The following is a 17,569-nucleotide window of genomic DNA, read 5'->3' on the forward strand; positions in this document are numbered from 1 at the left end:
ATTGTAGGGATTGTACGGGTTTTTATCCTGGAAATACACCGGTTTTTTTAAATTTCAACCCATTCAACAAAATTTTCAAGAAAAATTTTTTAAAAATTCTCGTCAAAATGAGGTTAGTTTAACTTATTTTCTGCATTCTAAATAATATTAGATTGATTAATGTTTCAATTGACAATCAAAATTCATTCATAATTTTCGAGATATGTCCCAGAAGTGTTCATTTGAGAATGTATTTATCTTTCTGTCTATCTGTCTAGCTATCTGTCTAGCTTACTGTCTAGCTATCTGTCTAACTAACTGTCTAGCTATCTGTCTAGCTATCTGTCTAGCTAACTGTCTAGCTATATGTCTAGCTATCTGTCTATCCATCTGTATATCTATCTGCACGTCAGTTCCTCATTTTTAGTTTAATATTAACTTTCTTTTAATTGAGTGTGCAACCCCTGTACCACGCTATGTTTAATCTATATATAAATTTGGCTTGTCTGTCTGTCTGTTTGTATCCAATAAACGTCAAAACGGCTGAACCGAAGGATTTTTTTCGAAAATTGTACTGATTGTACGGATTTGTTCAAAAAAAATGTACGGATTTTTTTTTCGAAAATTGTACCGTACAATCCGTACGTACGGATATCTTTCAAAAATTGTACGGATTTCTTCTGAAAATGTACGGATTTTTTCAAAAAAGTTTTGGCCACCCGGTAAATGAACAAAATGATAGTTCAAATGAACAAAATGATGGTTCAAATGAAAAAGTTCAAATGAACAAAGAAAATTGTTCAAATGAATTTATCGAAAAACTTGAAAAATGTTCATAGAAACACAAAAATAGTTTTATAAGAAAAAAAGATCAAATCTTAACTTAAATAAACATGAAATATAGTTCACAGGAACTACACATTTTTTAGACTATTTTTATTTATTTGGACCAACTTTTTGTTAATTTGAACTAGTTTTTACAATGTTTTGTTCATTTAAACATATTTTTGTTATTATGAACTATTCATACGATGAGCTATTTCATTAGAACTATTTTTGTGCTTATTTAAACTGGAGCTAATTAGCTAAACCATAGCTACTCTTAGAGCTAATAATCTAAACCTCAGCTACTCCTGGGGCTTATTAGCTAAATTTCAACCCTTCAGAAGGATGGGCGGATTTTGGTAATGTCAATTTGGTAATGACAATTTGGTAAGGTGACAATTTGGTAACGACAATTTGGTAAGCTCACAAAAGTGACAATTTGGTAACAACAAAAAAGTGACAATTTGGCAATGACAAATTAGTAACGTCATAAAAGTGACAATTTGGTAATAACAATATGGTAACTGCAAAAAAGTGACAATTTGGTAATAACAATTTGGTAACTAAAAAAAAGTGACAATTTGTTGATAAAAGTTAAATTTAATTCATTAATCCCTCAGCCTTTATTTTCCTCTTTAGATATTCTGCCTCTTCTTCGCCTAATAATTCAACAGCAATTATCAAAGATGCATTCTATCGATTAATTACGATGTGTGTTTTTTTCTAAAAAATTCAGATTTTTGATTTGGCACTAATACAAATTCTCAATTATAGCTTTGTTTCTCGCTTGACCAGCCTGCGGATCTTTTCAGTCAGAAATCATCTATATTTAAATTTGGCTTGTATGTGTTTGTTTGTATCCAATAAACGTCAAAACGGCTGAACCGATCGGGCCCAAATTTTTTGTGGGACATACGGCTAAAATTAACTGTGCCTTGATTTTCAGTTTTTATTGACCAAACAAATCTGAAAATAATTTGAAAATTTAGTTTAAGTCAATACAGATGCCATAAAACCCCGATAGGTGTCGAAAATTGTGTTAAAAGTGCATTAAATTCAAATCTCAGAAAACAAAATTTTACGGTGATTACTAATTGAGGTGGTGGAGATTACCAATTGAGGAGCGCGCTTGCCGCAAAACAGATTTGGGTGGCGGTGATGACTTGTTGAGGAACTCTGGACTCCCCCCCCCCTCGTACGGGAGACCGACTGAAAACAGTTTCGGCTAGTTACGTCTCCCAGTCATAAACGGGGGCTCATCCACCGATAAGTAAAGATTTTAGTTTTATGAACTCACTCCGAACAAATTTTGGTTTTTTGTATTTGAAAAAACTTAATTTTTAAATGTCGTCATAAAGTGTTAGACATTTATCAAAGTATAGTACTTCACAAAAATAGGCATTTCTCAAATGTTTCTTTTTCCAAAATGACGATATACTGTAGTTTTAAAGGTGGGGGCCAGGATATATAAACATATATAAACGTATATAACAGAAGGGCATTATATATCCTTCATTGTAACTACAACAAAATCCTAAAGTCCGTATCATTAATAACAACAATTAAAAATAATCAATTTCAGTTGGAAAAATAAGGATATCAAATTTAACAGCTATGTTGTGAATCGAACATGGAAACTAATAAATGGTAAAATTACATTGACAGTTGTACAGGTCGGTCCCTTTAATTTTCCAGATCATAACTCATTCTGTTGTACAGGTCGGTCCCTTTAATTTTCCAGATCATAACTCATTCTGTTACCCGATCCATGATTAATTAGTTTCAACAATTCCCTTTATTCCTCACATTCAAGTACAGGGAATAGGTCTAGCATTTTATTTATGTTATAAATACAGTAAGGTTAAAAGTTAATTAGAAACTAGCTGAAGAGCCCGCCGTTCATCTTGGAGTTTCAAAACCACTTTATAAGAAAAATTCGAATTTAAAAAAAAGAATTTAGAAAAAAATTTAATTTAAAAAAATTTATTTGGAAGAATTTAAATTTTACCCATGGATTCCCCCAAAACATTTCAGCCATTTTGCCTGCTATAGCTAACATACATATAAATAAACATATAGGTTAAATATCATACAGAAAAGAGCTGTGAATAATAAAAAATGAGAGAGGATTTTATTTTTGTTAATAGATATATTGAATCTATACAATTTTCATCATTTTAAGAGATTTAAATGTTTAAACATAGTGAAATTTTCTAATGTTTAAAGTTTTTTAAAAATTTTATTTTTAATTTAAGAGATTTGAACTTTTGAATAAACGTTAATCAAGAGATTTAAATAAAAATATTTGCTGGCATATTTTTAAAGTTCAGCTCAGCAAGAAAAAAAGTGTCGTAATTAAATAAGTACCTATACCCCACTTAGACAATGTCAAGAGAAAAAGTGAGAAGTAAAAAGTGACAAAAAAGTGATTTCCTTTTCTTAAGCCCAACATTTTGTTTGTAACTGACCTAAAACATTTCAAAATATCGAACATATTTGTAAAATGTAAGAACACAATGTTAGTGATAAATAGATATCCAATTAACATTCTCTCAATAGTTTCTATCAAAACATTTAATAATTTTCAAATGCAGTAGCAATTTCTTTCATGAAGAAAATATTATTGGTGTCTATTAATCTAAAAACAGAACATGGTGGCCCAAAAAACAGGGACTAGGGTTTTTTTTATTCGTGAAAAATAAAAACTCAAAAATGTTCCCCAGCACACAGTTTTTAATTTTAGAAGTGATTGTTTAATTAATTTTTTATCATCCGATCCTTCCATTTGATGTATAACTATGTAAAACTATGTAAAACTATGAAAAACTATGTAAAACTATGAAAAACTATGTAAACTATTTAAAACTATGTAAAACTATGTAAAACTATGTAAAACTATGTAAAATAATGTAAAACTATGTAAAACTATGTAAAACTATGTAAAACTTTGTAAAACTATGTAAAACTATGTCGAATATTCGAGAATCTCTCCGTTGAATTCTGCTAACCAATATCGGTTAAAAAATAAAAAATGCATTTCTATATATTTTGATTTTCCTTCCGGGTTTTTGAAATCCAAGGTGTTTTGTTTAATCTTAAATCCAGAACTCAATGAAGAGAAACCTAAAAAAGAGATAATGCAGCAATTCCGGACCATGGTATTGTTTGCAAATAGCTTTGATGGACTTTAGAAATAGGCCAAGTTATTTCTTGCATGGCATCAAATTGCAACTTAAGTAATCTAATTAAGTATTCATTTTTATGATATTTAAGAATATTTTTGTTTTCTCTGCAATATAAAGGAATTGAGTTTTTGCCACAAACTCAGATTTTCCAATCCCTTTTTCAACCCAATGTCGGTGTTAGATCAAATAATCAAAGTTTGAAATCATCCGGATGCACAGATATAGGAATTAGAAAATTTATGTTTGTGGCAAAAACTCAGTTCCTTTGAATAAAATAATAATAAAAATAATAAATTGTTTAGTAAACAAGTCTTTTTATACAAAAAAAGACTGAATAATCCTGATCCCTGTTTTTTTTGGCCACCCTGTATATAAACTCCTTATTTATTGGCCTCATTGTCAACAAATTGAATTTGGACAATTTTCTTAATATCTCCGACATTTTTAAAGGTGCAAAATGGTGAATTATATGAGGAAAATAAAAGTTTCTGTCGTTTAATGTTTAACAGGGCCGGGCACTTCTGAAATTGTGTTTACAAAATAATGCCGCGTGGAACAAAGACGATATAAAAGTCACTTAATTCTCATGTATATTAGACCACCCTGGACGTTTCCAAAATAAAAAAATTAGCAAAAGAATGTTCAGCTAAAAGTCTTAAGTTTATAAAATAGGTTGTTAATAGCAAAATCTTTTTTTCGGAATATTTTTCTCGCTAAAAATCTCATGTTTCATTATATAAGAATATTTCTAGGAATACTGAGGATTGAATCAAATATAATCGTGATTAACATAAAATGCCGCAATAAATTATGAATTTAATCCTCGTCGTCTTCCTTTCCTTGTCTCTCGGTACCTCTAAAGACCAGGTAAGGAAAAAAGGATAACTTGAAAATTTCCAAATTTCTTTTTTCTTCTTACAGTGAGAACCGAAAAACTGTAGAATATGAAGACGACTTTATAACACTAATAAAGTATATTTGATGTAACATATTAAATCGCTTATTAATTGAAATTGATTAGTTTACACTGCACATTTGCTGTGTCTCATGTTCATTAAGGGCTATTTAAGTCATAACTTGATTCTAAAGTCCTATTCCAGAGTTTTATGGTTTTTACCGTATTTTGATTTTTGATTAGCACATCAGACTCATCCTGAAAAAGTAAAAATTAGATTTCTGAAAAATAAACAGTGAGTTATATCCATAGATAAAGATAGATTGCGCATAAGACATGCAGCCAAAGTTAAAGAATTTTTTAGAATATTGACAAATTGTCTTATGAGGTTTAAGTTTCGGGTTGTTATATTTTTTTTACTGTTGTGTTATTTCGGCCAGAGCACTTTTCAGATAAAAATACAAAAATTGTTTTTAAAAGTATTTCCTAATTGTTTTTAGTAATTAATAATAATATATTTAAGACTACCTCAGCACAAAAGTCTGACTTAAAGGAAAATACTGATTCTTCAAACCTCCTTGAAACCGATGAGGAGAAAGAAATAAAAGAAGGAAAGGATGGAACATCTGAAAAAAGTAAAATTTAACTAAAATCATTTTAAAACTTTGTCAAATGCATTAATCTCCATTTATTGGGTCATGCACAAACATTTCAAGTGTACAATTGTACAACTGTACAATGTTTATAATTTTTCATTTGATTTCATTTTTTTCATGCAATACGAGCTGTCCTTTAAAATCATTTCAGTTTGTATTACAACATTTGTCTGGATTTATTCAAATTATTTAAAATGTATGAATTCTAATTGCTATCAGTATCAGGACGCTTTGCGCTCATTTTCTATTTTAACGTTTTTGTTGCTCAATCCTTCTGCATTATCTCTTCGATAAAACAATAATAAAAACTTTTGCGGATTTACAATTTTTTTCGTGGATTTTCAAAATTTTACGAAAATCAAAAAATGTTAGAGACTATTTTTTGTAATTCTGCCGTTTTGACGTTTAACGGTTACAAACAAACTATATAGATAGACATTAAGTTAAACTTTTTTTATTACAATATTAAACAAATTCTAGATGTAATTTTCAAGTGACCCTTTATTTACAGAGTCAGGGGCCCTTTACAATATCCTTTAGAGCTATAATAAGCAGAATTGATTATATAAAATTCATATAAAAATACAACAATACCTGCTTCGTTTTTTCTCAAATAAAGATTTAAAGGGAACCACTTAGAACTCGGCATTTGCTCTTTTAATATACATAGTTCCACTTGAACTTACGTCGACATGCTCTTTAAACGGATTTTTAGAGATATAATTTTCGAAATATGTATAAGTCTTATTGATTCTTACTTATTTTTTGGAAAAAGGTTTTTTCTACAAATTTTATCTCACTTTATTTTGTATATTTCAGGCGATGTTCCTGGTTATGACTACAGTAATGTAAGTTGTTAAACAAAAACTTTAAATTATCAAAAACAGATTGCATTTTTAAAAATGTCGTTCAACTCGTCCAAAAAAAGTTAAAACTTAAATAAATAAACGTCAAATTTAATGAAATTTTCTTTTTTGTTGCTTATTTTTTTTTAAAAGTTTTAAGTTAAGTTTTCAAGTTTCTTAGCTTTTAAGTTTTTAAGTTTTAACGTTTTAAAGTTTTGAATTTATGAAGTTTGAATCTTATGGTTGCTTAACGCGGCAATTTATGTAACTGTTAAAATCAACTAACACTTAAAATACTAACTACTCCATCGGAAGGATGGTTATTAACACTCAGGATACTAATTACTCCAGCGGAGGGATGTTAATTAACACTTGGGACACTAATTACTTCATCGGAGGGATGGTTCTAAACACTTGTGATACTTATTACTCCATTGGAGGGATGTTTGTTAACACTCAGGGCACTATTTACTCCATCGGAGGTATGCTAATTTACACTTGGGACACTAATTACTCCATCGGAGGGATGGTTATTAACACTCAGGACACTAATTACTCCACGAGAGGGATGGTAATTAACACTCAGGACACTAGTTGCTGCATTGGAGGTTTGTTATTTAACAATCAGGACAAGACTTAGTGTCTTGATTGTTAAAAAACATCCCTCCAATAAAGCAATTAGTGTCCTGAGTGTTAATTGTCATCCCTCTGATGGATTAATTATTGTTCTGAGTGTTAATTACCATCCCTCCCGTGGAGCAATTAGCGTCCCAAGAGTTAATTCCCATTCCTTTGATGGAGTAATTAGTGTGCTGAATGTTAATTACCTTCTCTCCAATGGAGTAATCAGTGTCCTGAGTGTTGATTACCTTCCCTCCGGTAGGGTAATTAGTATTAAATCACAACTGTGCATTCAGTTCGCTGAAAACAATTTCCCACCGGTGTTTAAGTCTTTTAGACTACTAAACATCGTTTTTTTTGTATAAAATAGTGCTTCAAGTAGGTATAATGTTGATAAATCACGTGACCACTATACTGCACTCTCATTGGTGGGAGTTCTTGTGACGTAATACGGACTAATAAATAATATCAAATATATCTATTAAAAATAAAAATGATAATTATAAAATGATGATTGGAGAAAACCCAAGTTCCAATTAGGTTTCTCTGGGATATCTTTGTTTTCAGATTGGCTGCGGATTTGCTGAACATGATCTGTTTAACCTTATTATTTCTATACAAAATCTAAATATATGAATTTTCGTATAAATTTAATACAGTTTCATAACAGTTTTCCCAGATATAACTAAAGTGATTAGCTTTCAGCCTCTATCCCCTTAAATTTTCCTTTCCAGTCCCTTTAAAATATTTTTTTTTAGATGATGGGAGATATGGGAAATATGAAAGAAAAGGGACATATGGGAGATAAGGGAGATATGGGACATAAGGGAGATATGGGACATAAAGGAGATAAGGGAGATATGGGAGATAAGAAAACTTATGATGATGGTAAAAATTAATTCTTTATAAAAATCTTTAAAAAGTTTCCCTGGGTCCTAAATTTATAAGAGTATCGTTGAACGAAACTCATGAGTTTCCTTTTTGGTGTAGATTTTTATTTAAAAGATTCTAAAAAATGGAGAATATATGAAGAAACTAAATAAAATAATATTTCATATACCCTATTTCCTAACTCCATTTGTGAAACCCGGGTTTCAAAACTGGGTTTCCTAACGATACCCTGTGTCTTAAGTTTTGGGCTCAGAGAGTCACGTACATTTGTAAGGATGTACTTTTCTAAAGAATTTTTCATGGACATTAATATTTTTAGTTAACAAAAATTAATTGATTTTTAATATTTGATCTTAAATTCAGATTATTACAAGGCTGACGCGGAAAAGGAGTGTGCAGAACAAGTAACATTTTTATGTTGTATTTAATTATATTTACTTAAATCCGTTTTTTTAGTTTCATTTTCCCTAAAATATTTTTTATGATAACATCATTTTCTAATCCATATATCTTTGCAACCTGGTGGTGTAACCCTTTGATACTGTAAGCCTATTCGTTAATCCAATGATCTAATAGAATTTAAGTATTTCTAGCTAGAGTTCTTAACTAAACGTACAATATTTGAGTGTGTTTGTGAACTAAGGTATTCGTGTATCATGTCAAAAATATTAAAGTTCTACGAAATTTGGTTGTAAAATTGTAGGGATGAGAAAACCAAAGTTTGTGGCAAAGACTTAATTTAAATAGAATTTTCTGTAAAATGTGTTTTAGTGGTCCTATTCCTACCCAGACCAAGATCCATGCGAAGTTTTTAAAATAACAATAGAAGAAGGAACAGTGGATGAGAGAGTTTGTCAATGTGACTTTGGACAGTGCAAGTAATATATCTACTGTATTAAAGGGATTGTACTCGTAATTTCATGTGACCCTCCACATCCTTAGATGTCACATAACAAAGGAACACATTACTGCCCACTAAACATTACTATATCTTTGGTCAGTAAACACCGAAAGCTTGATTGAGGGTGACGGACAACAATGCCCAATTCACAACGGTACCCTTGAAACTTTCATCTCATCAATAATCATGTTTGAAAGTGTAATTATTTTTGCTAATTCCAATGTGTTTTCATGCAGTGCTAGACAGTTTTGAAGATTAACAGTTTTCAAAATTATATACTTAATTCATACTTGATCAGAAATTTGTTTAAAGGTACAATTGTGAATTAGGTGTTACCATATTTGTCATGCAGAGTCATTTGAATTTATCCTTACAGTCCCTTTAATCATTACAAGTTATGACATGTGTATTTGCCATAGTCTGGGCCCTAGGGGAAAACAAATATTGAAACTATTGACAAATCTTTTGAATCGTGATCCTTTTGTCATTGGTGTGAAATGTTTAGGCCCATCCAAAACGTTTTTGTGTCCTTTTTCTTTAAAAAATCAAATTATAATTTAAATCTGGCATGATTTGAATAAATTACCACTAAAAATAATCATAAAAATCCTAAATTTTAGATAAGTTTAAAAATCTTTTATAAACTTTGTTTATGCGATTTTTTAAAAAAATTTCTCAATGTAATCATTTTTGATGCTAAAGTTTTTTTGTTTAATTTTTTTGATTTTTTGTTTGGACGTTGTTTTGCATATTTGANACTAAAGTTTAAGTGGGGTTAAGAAAATTACTTAAAACAAAGATTTTACTCTAGAATTTAAATTTGAATTTTTTGCAAAACCTTGCTTGCTGCTAGAATGTCCTCAACTTTAATCCAGAAAAGTAAAATTGGCGTCTTGTTCGCAGTAGAAAATATACTTACAAAAACAAATAAATTGCACAATATTGATGAATAACAAATCTCTGAAAATGAATTAAACTCATTTTAGTTGTTTGCATTTACAAGAACACATATTTTTCTTTTAAAAAATGTTTAAAAAAATATATTTCGATAAAATTTGAAAATCATAGAAAAAAAAACAGCTTCTTCTAAACCAAAAGATGATGGAGAAAATAATCATAATAAACCCAAAGAAAAGGAGACACCAAAAGAAGAGTCTGATACAGAGTCAAATAAACCCGAGGAGAAAGAGTTTGCGACAGAGTCAAATAAACCCGAGGAGAAAGAGTCTGATACAGAGTCAAATAAACCCGAGGAGAAAGAGTCTGATACAGAGTCAAATAAACCCGAGGAGAAAGAGTTTACGACAGAGTCAAATAAACTGGGAAAAGGGCCAGGAATTGGAAATGGAAATTCTAAAATGGATGATCCAGGTTGGGCTAGGCACCGTCAACTCGGTTTCGTAATTAAAAAACTGGCTTCCTACATTGCTTAACGGTTCCAAAGCCAGCAATCATAATTTAAGGAATGCTGAACAAACTTTTATAATGTACAGGAAAATAACTCTGATCTCGCTAAAAATCAACACATATAATAGCAACAAAGATTATGTTATTAGATATCAAGGTTTTGAATAATTGTCCTGAAAAATTAAAGATATATGCATTTTTTGTGTGAAAAAAAACTGTTTTGATAAATCAAGAATGTGCCCAGCCCGAGGTCCAGGACACAGCATGGGACCAGGAAACGAAAAAGAAGATCCTGAAGAAGAAGATTCTAATTCCAAAAATGACCCCAAAGAGAATAAAGAAGATCCAAATAAAAAGAAAACAAAATTCCCGGGATCCGACATTATAATTAATGAAGGTAAAATATATTTTCCAACTATGAAGTGCTTCTTTACTTTTCAAATTTTCTTTAGATCTGAAGATTGATGATACGATTAAGATCTTGTAAAAGGAACGTAAAGTTTATTAAATTATTTTAATTTCTAACCAATTATATCTTTAGATGTCTACCAATATATAGAGTCGCATGTCAGTTATACAACGTTGTCTTTTCAAGGTTTAAGGATTTCTGTCAGAATGAAAAAGTTTTCAAACTAGATTAAGAGCTTTTACATTATTAATCCGGGTTAAAGGTTTAATTGGATACCGTTGTAAATCGGACATCCTCCTTTCTCAAGGGTGACTTGAAATTGCATAGATAATCCCGTAATATATCTTAATTAATAAATAATTTTAGAGGAGCCAGAATATTATCAGGAGCCCCAGCAATCCAAAAGTGATGAAGAAAACTGCAAGGATGCGGTGAGAATGGAGTTTAATTTAAACCAGAATCAATTTATCATGTGATATTAAAGCCTGAGTTGGAAACTCTTGTAATGGATACCTTTAATCACGATTGCTGAATCGATATATCAACTATGGACACTTTTAATGTACTTTTTAATTCTCTCTTTGGATATCCTTGCTGGATTCCGACCAATGAGAGTTCTCTCTTAAATTGCGCGCCAAATCTTTAAATTTCTCAGCTTTTGATGTTCGGTTTTTACAATGGACACTCTGATTGGTTGCATTTTAGATTCTTTTGTTGTTGAATTTATTATATTGTAATAATGAAAGAATGTTTTTCTTCATGTAATCATTTATTTTGCTCATACATATTTCTGAAAAAATTACTGATATTTATTTTAGTATTTTGCTGAAAATAATGAGCATTGTGAGGTTTTCTCCAAAATAGAACAAACAGATACTGGTTACAACTGTATCTGTGATAAATCTAAATGCAAGTAAGAAATTTTAATATTAAGCTAAATATAATAAACAGTCGTCGTCGCATACATCTATACAATGAAGACGACTTTCGGTTTCAAATTTGATTTTATCAAGCTGTTAAACAGTATGGATACATAAATGTGTAACTAAAAGAAGCTGTACATTAAAAAAACTTTAGTTACTAGTAAACTTTAAATTCTAGAAGAAAAAAAACTTCATTAGGAAAGTTGTCTTTATTGTATTGATATTATCGCCTTTCACTTTAAAACTAGTAAAAAATGAAAAGGAATATTTTTAGACCATGAAACAATGTTTAACAACATTTTTTACAATTGCCATGTATTTTAATGGAAAATATTGGTTAAGAGGAAAACTAGTTTTGAAAACATCGAAGAAATACAAAACTAATAATACATATTTTAGAAAAGGTGCAAGATGTAAAACTAATAATATATATTTTAGAACTGATGCAAGATGTAAAACTAATAATATATATTTTAGAACTGATGCAAGATGTAAAACTAATAATATATATTTTAGAACTGATGCAAGATGTAAAACTGAAAATCACCCTGAGGCGTACTGTACCAAGGATGGATATTGCACTGAAGGAATTTTCATTTTATTTTTACTTTTCAAGATTCATCGTTAATGTTTTACAGTGCTCGGTGATTATATCAATACAATGAAGAATAAATAATAATGCTTTTATCCCTAACAATCATTTTTAACTCGTATTTTTACAAGTAAACAAAAGTATTTCTGCTGTATGAAAGCTTGGTAGAAATCAAAACTGAATTAGAAAGTCGTCTTCATTGTATTAATATAAACGACGACAACGGTAGAAAATTTTACATTTACACGAATAGGCAAAATCTGTATGTAAACTAATACTAATACAATTATTGTTAAGTCTTTTTGAATGTCTCTTACTTATGTTTTTTTTACTACTAAATTATATTTTTAGTATTTGATTAATATCTGTTACTTTTTAACCCCTAACAACTTAATGTTTGTCCCTAATTTTGAGGTTTTTAACAAATGAGATGGAATTTTTAGATTCGTCCCCTACAACAGTGATAGAATTACCAGGATGCTCAGATTCGGTAACATAAAATTAGATTTATAAATCAAATTATTTTTAATATTCTTTTTTTTTAGGATCGAAAAGTTTGTGAATCTAAAGCGTGGCTAGAATGGAATGAAAAAACATGTATATGCAAAAAGAAATCTTGTCGGTAATATCAGTAAAAAAAGAGAATTTGATTTCACTAGCTATCTGTTTAAGTTTCTGTCATCCCATTATTTTTTCGCGAAATTTTTTCATTATTTTTCCGCGAAATTATAGCATTTTCTATTTCGCGAAAATGTTGCTTTTTTTGCGAAACAAATTAAAGGTAAATTTCGCGAAAAAAGCGAAAAATTTCGCATTTTTTTGAGAACGAACGAAATACGAAAATGAAGCAAATGGTCGCGAAAAAAATAATTTTCTCGTAAAATGCGAAATTTTCGCGAAACGATTTTTCCATTTTGCTAGAAACCCTAATATCAATACAATGAAGACTACTTTCGATTTAAATTTTGATTTCAACAGCATGGATACACATAAACATGGGAACAAGAAAAGCTGTCAATAAAGCTTTTCTTAAATTACTTTTAACTTATAATTTGAAAAAAGCTTGTTGACAATCAAGGCCTCAATAAAAAGGTCGGATTTATTGTATTGATATAATCACCGACAACTGATACAACATTTTTGCTAGCGGAATTATTCCTGGTGTCATATTTGCCATTTGCTCTATATGCCTAGAAACCGTCGTTTTTTCTATAACACAACATTTTTCTATATGAAAAACATCCTTATCACATTTTTTTGAGTTGGCTTAGGCTTTCCGCAGGGTACAAAAGGGGCCGGAGTGCTGGAGGTAAATCAAGCTAGAGGGCCTAGTGCTGAAGCTAAATCAAGCTAGGGGGCCTTGTGCTGGAGCTAAATCAAGCTAGAGGGCCTAGTGCTAGAGCTAAATCAAGCTAGAGGGCCTAGTGCTGGAGCTAAATCAAGCTAGAGGGCCTAGTGCTGCAGCTAAATCAAGCTAGGGCGCAGAGTGCTGCAGCTAAATCAAGCTAGGGGGCCTAGTGCTGCAGCTAAATCAAGCTAGGGGGCCTAGTGCTGCAGCTAAATCAAGCTAGGGGGTCGAGTGCTGCAGCTAAATCAAGCGTGGGGGCCTAGTGCTCCTCCTCTTGGATTCGATGGAAGTTTTTCATATAAAAAATCATTTACCAAAAATTACAGAGCAAAAATGACAAATAGCGCAAAAATGTCATCTCACGGATTTAGTTCTATTTAGTAAACAGAATTTATAGAAAATTAAANCTATTTGATCTACCAGAATTAATAGTTTGCAATATCAAAGGTCTAGGTAAACGGGTTGCAAAGTTATAGGAATTAGAAAATCATTAATTAAATAACATGTCCTAATTTACCCATCCAATTAAGAAAAAAAATTATCAAGATTTTTACTATTTTGAATTTTTAGAAAAAACGCTGATTGTCCGGATGAGTTTGAATGTGATCGGGATGGTGAATGTCAGGATTGTGGGAAATCCTGCTCTGGGAAAGAAGTAGAGATTCCTTCAAGCTGTTTTCCAACTGTAGCTGCAGAATGTCTTTCTCTTAGGTAGTTCATCAATTAGAAATGTAGTTCAGCCAGGTTTGAGTTCAACTACATACTTTTTGGTGATGTAGTTTACCAATGTTATTGCTAAAAAAACTGGCTCAAATTAAATCGAATTTCAAACTTCTAACTCTGTAATGTTTTGCAATGTACAAAATTTACATTTGAAAAATCATATTCTTTAAAAAAATATTTAGACGCTCTGGTAAAACAGTGGTTTATGATGAAGACAAGTGTAGATGCTATCAAGTTGAATGTAATTTAGACAAGGATTGCCCAAAGGTAATGTAATTCAGACGACAGACAAGGATCCCCAAAAGGTAATGTAATTTCGACAAGGATTGTAATAAAATTTAAACAAGGATTGTCCAAAGGTAATGTAATTTAGACAAGGACTGCTTAAAATTATTGCCCAAAGGTGATGCAATTTAGACAAGGATTGTCCAAAGGTATTGCATTTCAGAAAAGGATAGCCCAAAGGTATGGTATTCAGACAAGGATTCCCTAAAGGTTATGTATTTCGACAAGGATTGCCCAAAGGTTATGAAATTTAAACAAGGATTGTCCAAAGGTAATGTAACTTAGACAAGGACTGCTTAAAGTTATTTTAATTTATAAAAATATTGCCCAAAGGTGATGCAATTTAGAAAGATTTTTTAAAGGTAATGTAATTCAGAAAAGGATTGTCCAAAGATAATAGAATTCATAAAAAGATTCTCTAAAGGTAATGCATTTAATAAAAGAATTGCCCAAAGGAAATGCATTTCAGAAAAGGATTGACTAAAGATATTGCAATTCATAAGGGAATTACCCAAAGGTAATGTAATTCAGACAAGGATTGTCCAAAGGTAACATAATTTAGACAAGATTTGCTAAAAGGAAATGCAATTTAGACAAGGATTGTGTGCAAAGGTTGCATAATATGAAATTTAATTAGACTAAATAAAGTCAAACACAAAAAGTACGAACACAGAAATAAACTAAATGAAATAAAAAAATAGATAATTAAAATAAATAATAGGAATTCGAGTAGCTAATAAGCAAAAGGAATTAGCGTAGCTTATGTGCACGAAAGTGACTAAATTCTTGAAAAAGAAAAAGTGAAAACAATAAATTCGGAATATGAAAATAAAAAAGTGTAAGAACATTATAATCGGTTCGTATCTGAAATGGAATAAAGATAAATAACTGTAAAAAAATAGTAATACTGTGCTTAAAGAGAGGGATTGGTAGATAGTAGTGTATAGTTTGAAGGTACAGAGAGAGCCAAGAAGAGAGAGAGAGAGTACCGGCATATGGAAAACATGTGCAGTACAGTGCCGCGCACTGCAGCTACAGAGCGTCCCATATCATATTAGACTATCTCCAATCTTTAACGCCAAAATAATCACATAATACTAGAAAAATCTAGCACTTTCTGCAAAAAGAAAATTCTATTAGCCTTATTAAACTTTTCAAAATGATTCATTTTTCTTAAATTTTCTAATTTGTCTCCCAAATCGTAATTTAGACCCATTGACGCGGTCTAATTTGATGTGGGACACCCTGTAGGTACAAGGAATATACAGAGGCTAATCCAGAAGTCGTCTTCAATTTGTTCTAGCCATCGGGACGATTCTCGTCCGTTGCCTAAACAACAATTGCTAAAAAAAATATCAAATGCCAATGCCATGCAGTTCTGACAAGGATTGCTTAAAGATAATATAATTTATACAAGAATTTCTAAAAGGTAATTCCATTCAAATGAAATTCGACTTTAAAGGTTGTTTATTAAAATGTTCAGAAATCTGATAAATGTGAGAAGAATATGTGTGTTCCTGGTCCTAAGACTGTAGAATGTTCAAGGGATCAAGATTGTCCGAACTGGTATACTTGCATCATGGAGAAGTAAGTTTATCTTTTTAACTTTATCTAGAGATGGGCATCGTTTTTTTGAACGAAAGAAATTTTTAAGGAACGAACAAACTTTTTTTATGGAAAAGGGTGTCGTTCAGAAGAAAAAACGAATAAAAAAAATTATCGTGTTTTAAAAAACAACGAAAAAAATGGTGATATAAAGTTGTACGGACTACAGACAAACTTGAAAAACAAGTTTTCAAAAAGAAAATGTTGTTTTTTTACGAAACGAACGATCTTTTTTTGTAAAATTTTGAAAAAAACTATCGTTATTTTCTACGTATCAAACGATTTTACAGAACGATCGTTCAGTGAGAAAACAAAGACATAGATGGAAAATAAACGATAATTTTGAGGATGAACAAAATCATTTTTTAAATTATAAATATTACAAAAGATAATTAACGAAATGAAAAAAGACGTGTCCATCTCTAACTTCATCCCCATCTGATAAATTTGCGATATTCTTTTTATTTTAGTGTGCCATCAACATCTAAATTTAAAATTTAACACTTTTTTACTTTTGCTATAGCAACCTGTCTTAGGTATAAATACAGTGGTGTATAAACATCTACAATTATGGAGAATAATAAAAATATTCTTTAACTTATAATTTATTATTAAAGCTAAGAAAATAGTAAATAATGGATTTTTAAACATTATGATAATATTTTGTTAATGAGTCATTGCATTCATATATTCCTTTTGCCCCTGAGGTGAAAATGCCTGTGCTGAATCAGAATGCCTAGTGCAAAAGAAAACCATAATTTTTAGATGTCAATTTTTGCCTGAATGCCCTAAACGGAGTTATAGAATAAGAAATACTTGCGTCCCAGGATGTGAAGGTAAAGAAATCGCCCTTTTTTCAATGAATCGTACAATTTATTATAATTCTAATATTTATTGATTTTTTTTAAGTAGTTAGATTATAAAGATGATTGAGAAACAAGACAAAATAAACATTGCACTGTGACAAATAAAATTGAAAATGAACTAAAAATGTGTAAAAAAAATACATATTTAATTCTTTTTCTGTAGATGACAACGATTGTTATGAATATGAAACCTGCCGAATAAATATTGATCAAGAAACAGGAAAAATGTCCCCAGGAAAATGTCAGGTTGGCGAAAACATTTTTCTAAATTCTAAAAAACATATTTTATTAGATAGCAATGCTCAAGGGTGGATATATGTTTGAACTATTGTTCATTCCAACTACTGACATATCCTGTTTTTAACTTTAATAATTTATTTTAATTAAATTTTATAATACTTTTAAATTTCAATATGATATCAGATGGAAACATTTTGAGACTTCTATATTTTTTGCTTTTCATTCTTTCTTCTTGATCGTCCACTCGTCCATCCTTCAATCATACTTCGGCTAATTTTGAAAATAAAAATAATGAATTTTTTGGATGTTTCTGCAGCTAGCCAAATTGCAGAGACAGAACAATTTTTTCAGAACCCAGCATCTTAAAGACCTA

The 17,569-nt window shown here is 30.4% G+C and overlaps 2 protein-coding genes across 11 annotated transcripts in view; both read left to right on the plus strand.

Moving 5' to 3' along the window:
• Positions 1–2,561: 2,561 nt before the first annotated feature.
• On the plus strand, positions 2,562–8,794 carry LOC111718181 (ryncolin-2). Of its 2 annotated transcripts, none has more exons than XM_023493709.1 (7): positions 2,562–2,629; positions 4,742–4,856; positions 5,408–5,519; positions 6,360–6,388; positions 7,765–7,894; positions 8,261–8,301; positions 8,669–8,794. In XM_023493709.1, the coding sequence occupies exons 2-7, from the start codon at positions 4,800–4,802 to the stop codon at positions 8,777–8,779; spliced, it is 480 nt and encodes a 159-aa protein (XP_023349477.1). In that variant the 5' UTR covers positions 2,562–2,629; positions 4,742–4,799; the 3' UTR covers positions 8,780–8,794. The 2 variants fall into 2 exon arrangements, with proteins under 2 accessions (XP_023349477.1, XP_023349484.1); XM_023493716.1 differs by lacking the exon at positions 2,562–2,629 and adding an exon at positions 2,643–2,664.
• A 1,044-nt stretch (positions 8,795–9,838) lies between these two features.
• LOC111718091 (uncharacterized) overlaps positions 9,839–17,569 on the plus strand; it is a 48,347-nt gene continuing 40,616 nt past the window's right edge. For 2 of the 9 annotated variants that reach the window (XM_023493597.1, XM_023493606.1), the window contains exons 1-12: positions 9,841–10,169; positions 10,450–10,602; positions 10,981–11,045; positions 11,433–11,527; positions 12,054–12,124; positions 12,573–12,619; positions 12,675–12,751; positions 14,048–14,188; positions 14,383–14,467; positions 15,969–16,072; positions 16,856–16,926; positions 17,120–17,202. In XM_023493597.1, coding sequence (XP_023349365.1) covers positions 10,157–10,169; positions 10,450–10,602; positions 10,981–11,045; positions 11,433–11,527; positions 12,054–12,124; positions 12,573–12,619; positions 12,675–12,751; positions 14,048–14,188; positions 14,383–14,467; positions 15,969–16,072; positions 16,856–16,926; positions 17,120–17,202 — 1,005 coding nt within the window. In that variant the 5' untranslated portion in view covers positions 9,841–10,156. Of the gene's footprint in view, positions 10,170–10,449; positions 10,603–10,980; positions 11,046–11,432; positions 11,528–12,053; positions 12,125–12,572; positions 12,620–12,674; positions 12,752–14,047; positions 14,189–14,382; positions 14,468–14,548; positions 14,560–14,616; positions 14,635–15,968; positions 16,073–16,855; positions 16,927–17,119; positions 17,203–17,569 lie in introns of those variants that run through there. The other 7 variants (XM_023493622.1, XM_023493613.1, XM_023493629.1 and 4 more) reach the window with 7 other exon arrangements.

Source organism: Eurytemora carolleeae, unplaced genomic scaffold (genome assembly GCF_000591075.1).
Source record: "Eurytemora carolleeae unplaced genomic scaffold, Eaff_2.0 scaffold161, whole genome shotgun sequence".
Taxonomy (NCBI): domain Eukaryota; kingdom Metazoa; phylum Arthropoda; class Copepoda; order Calanoida; family Temoridae; genus Eurytemora; species Eurytemora carolleeae.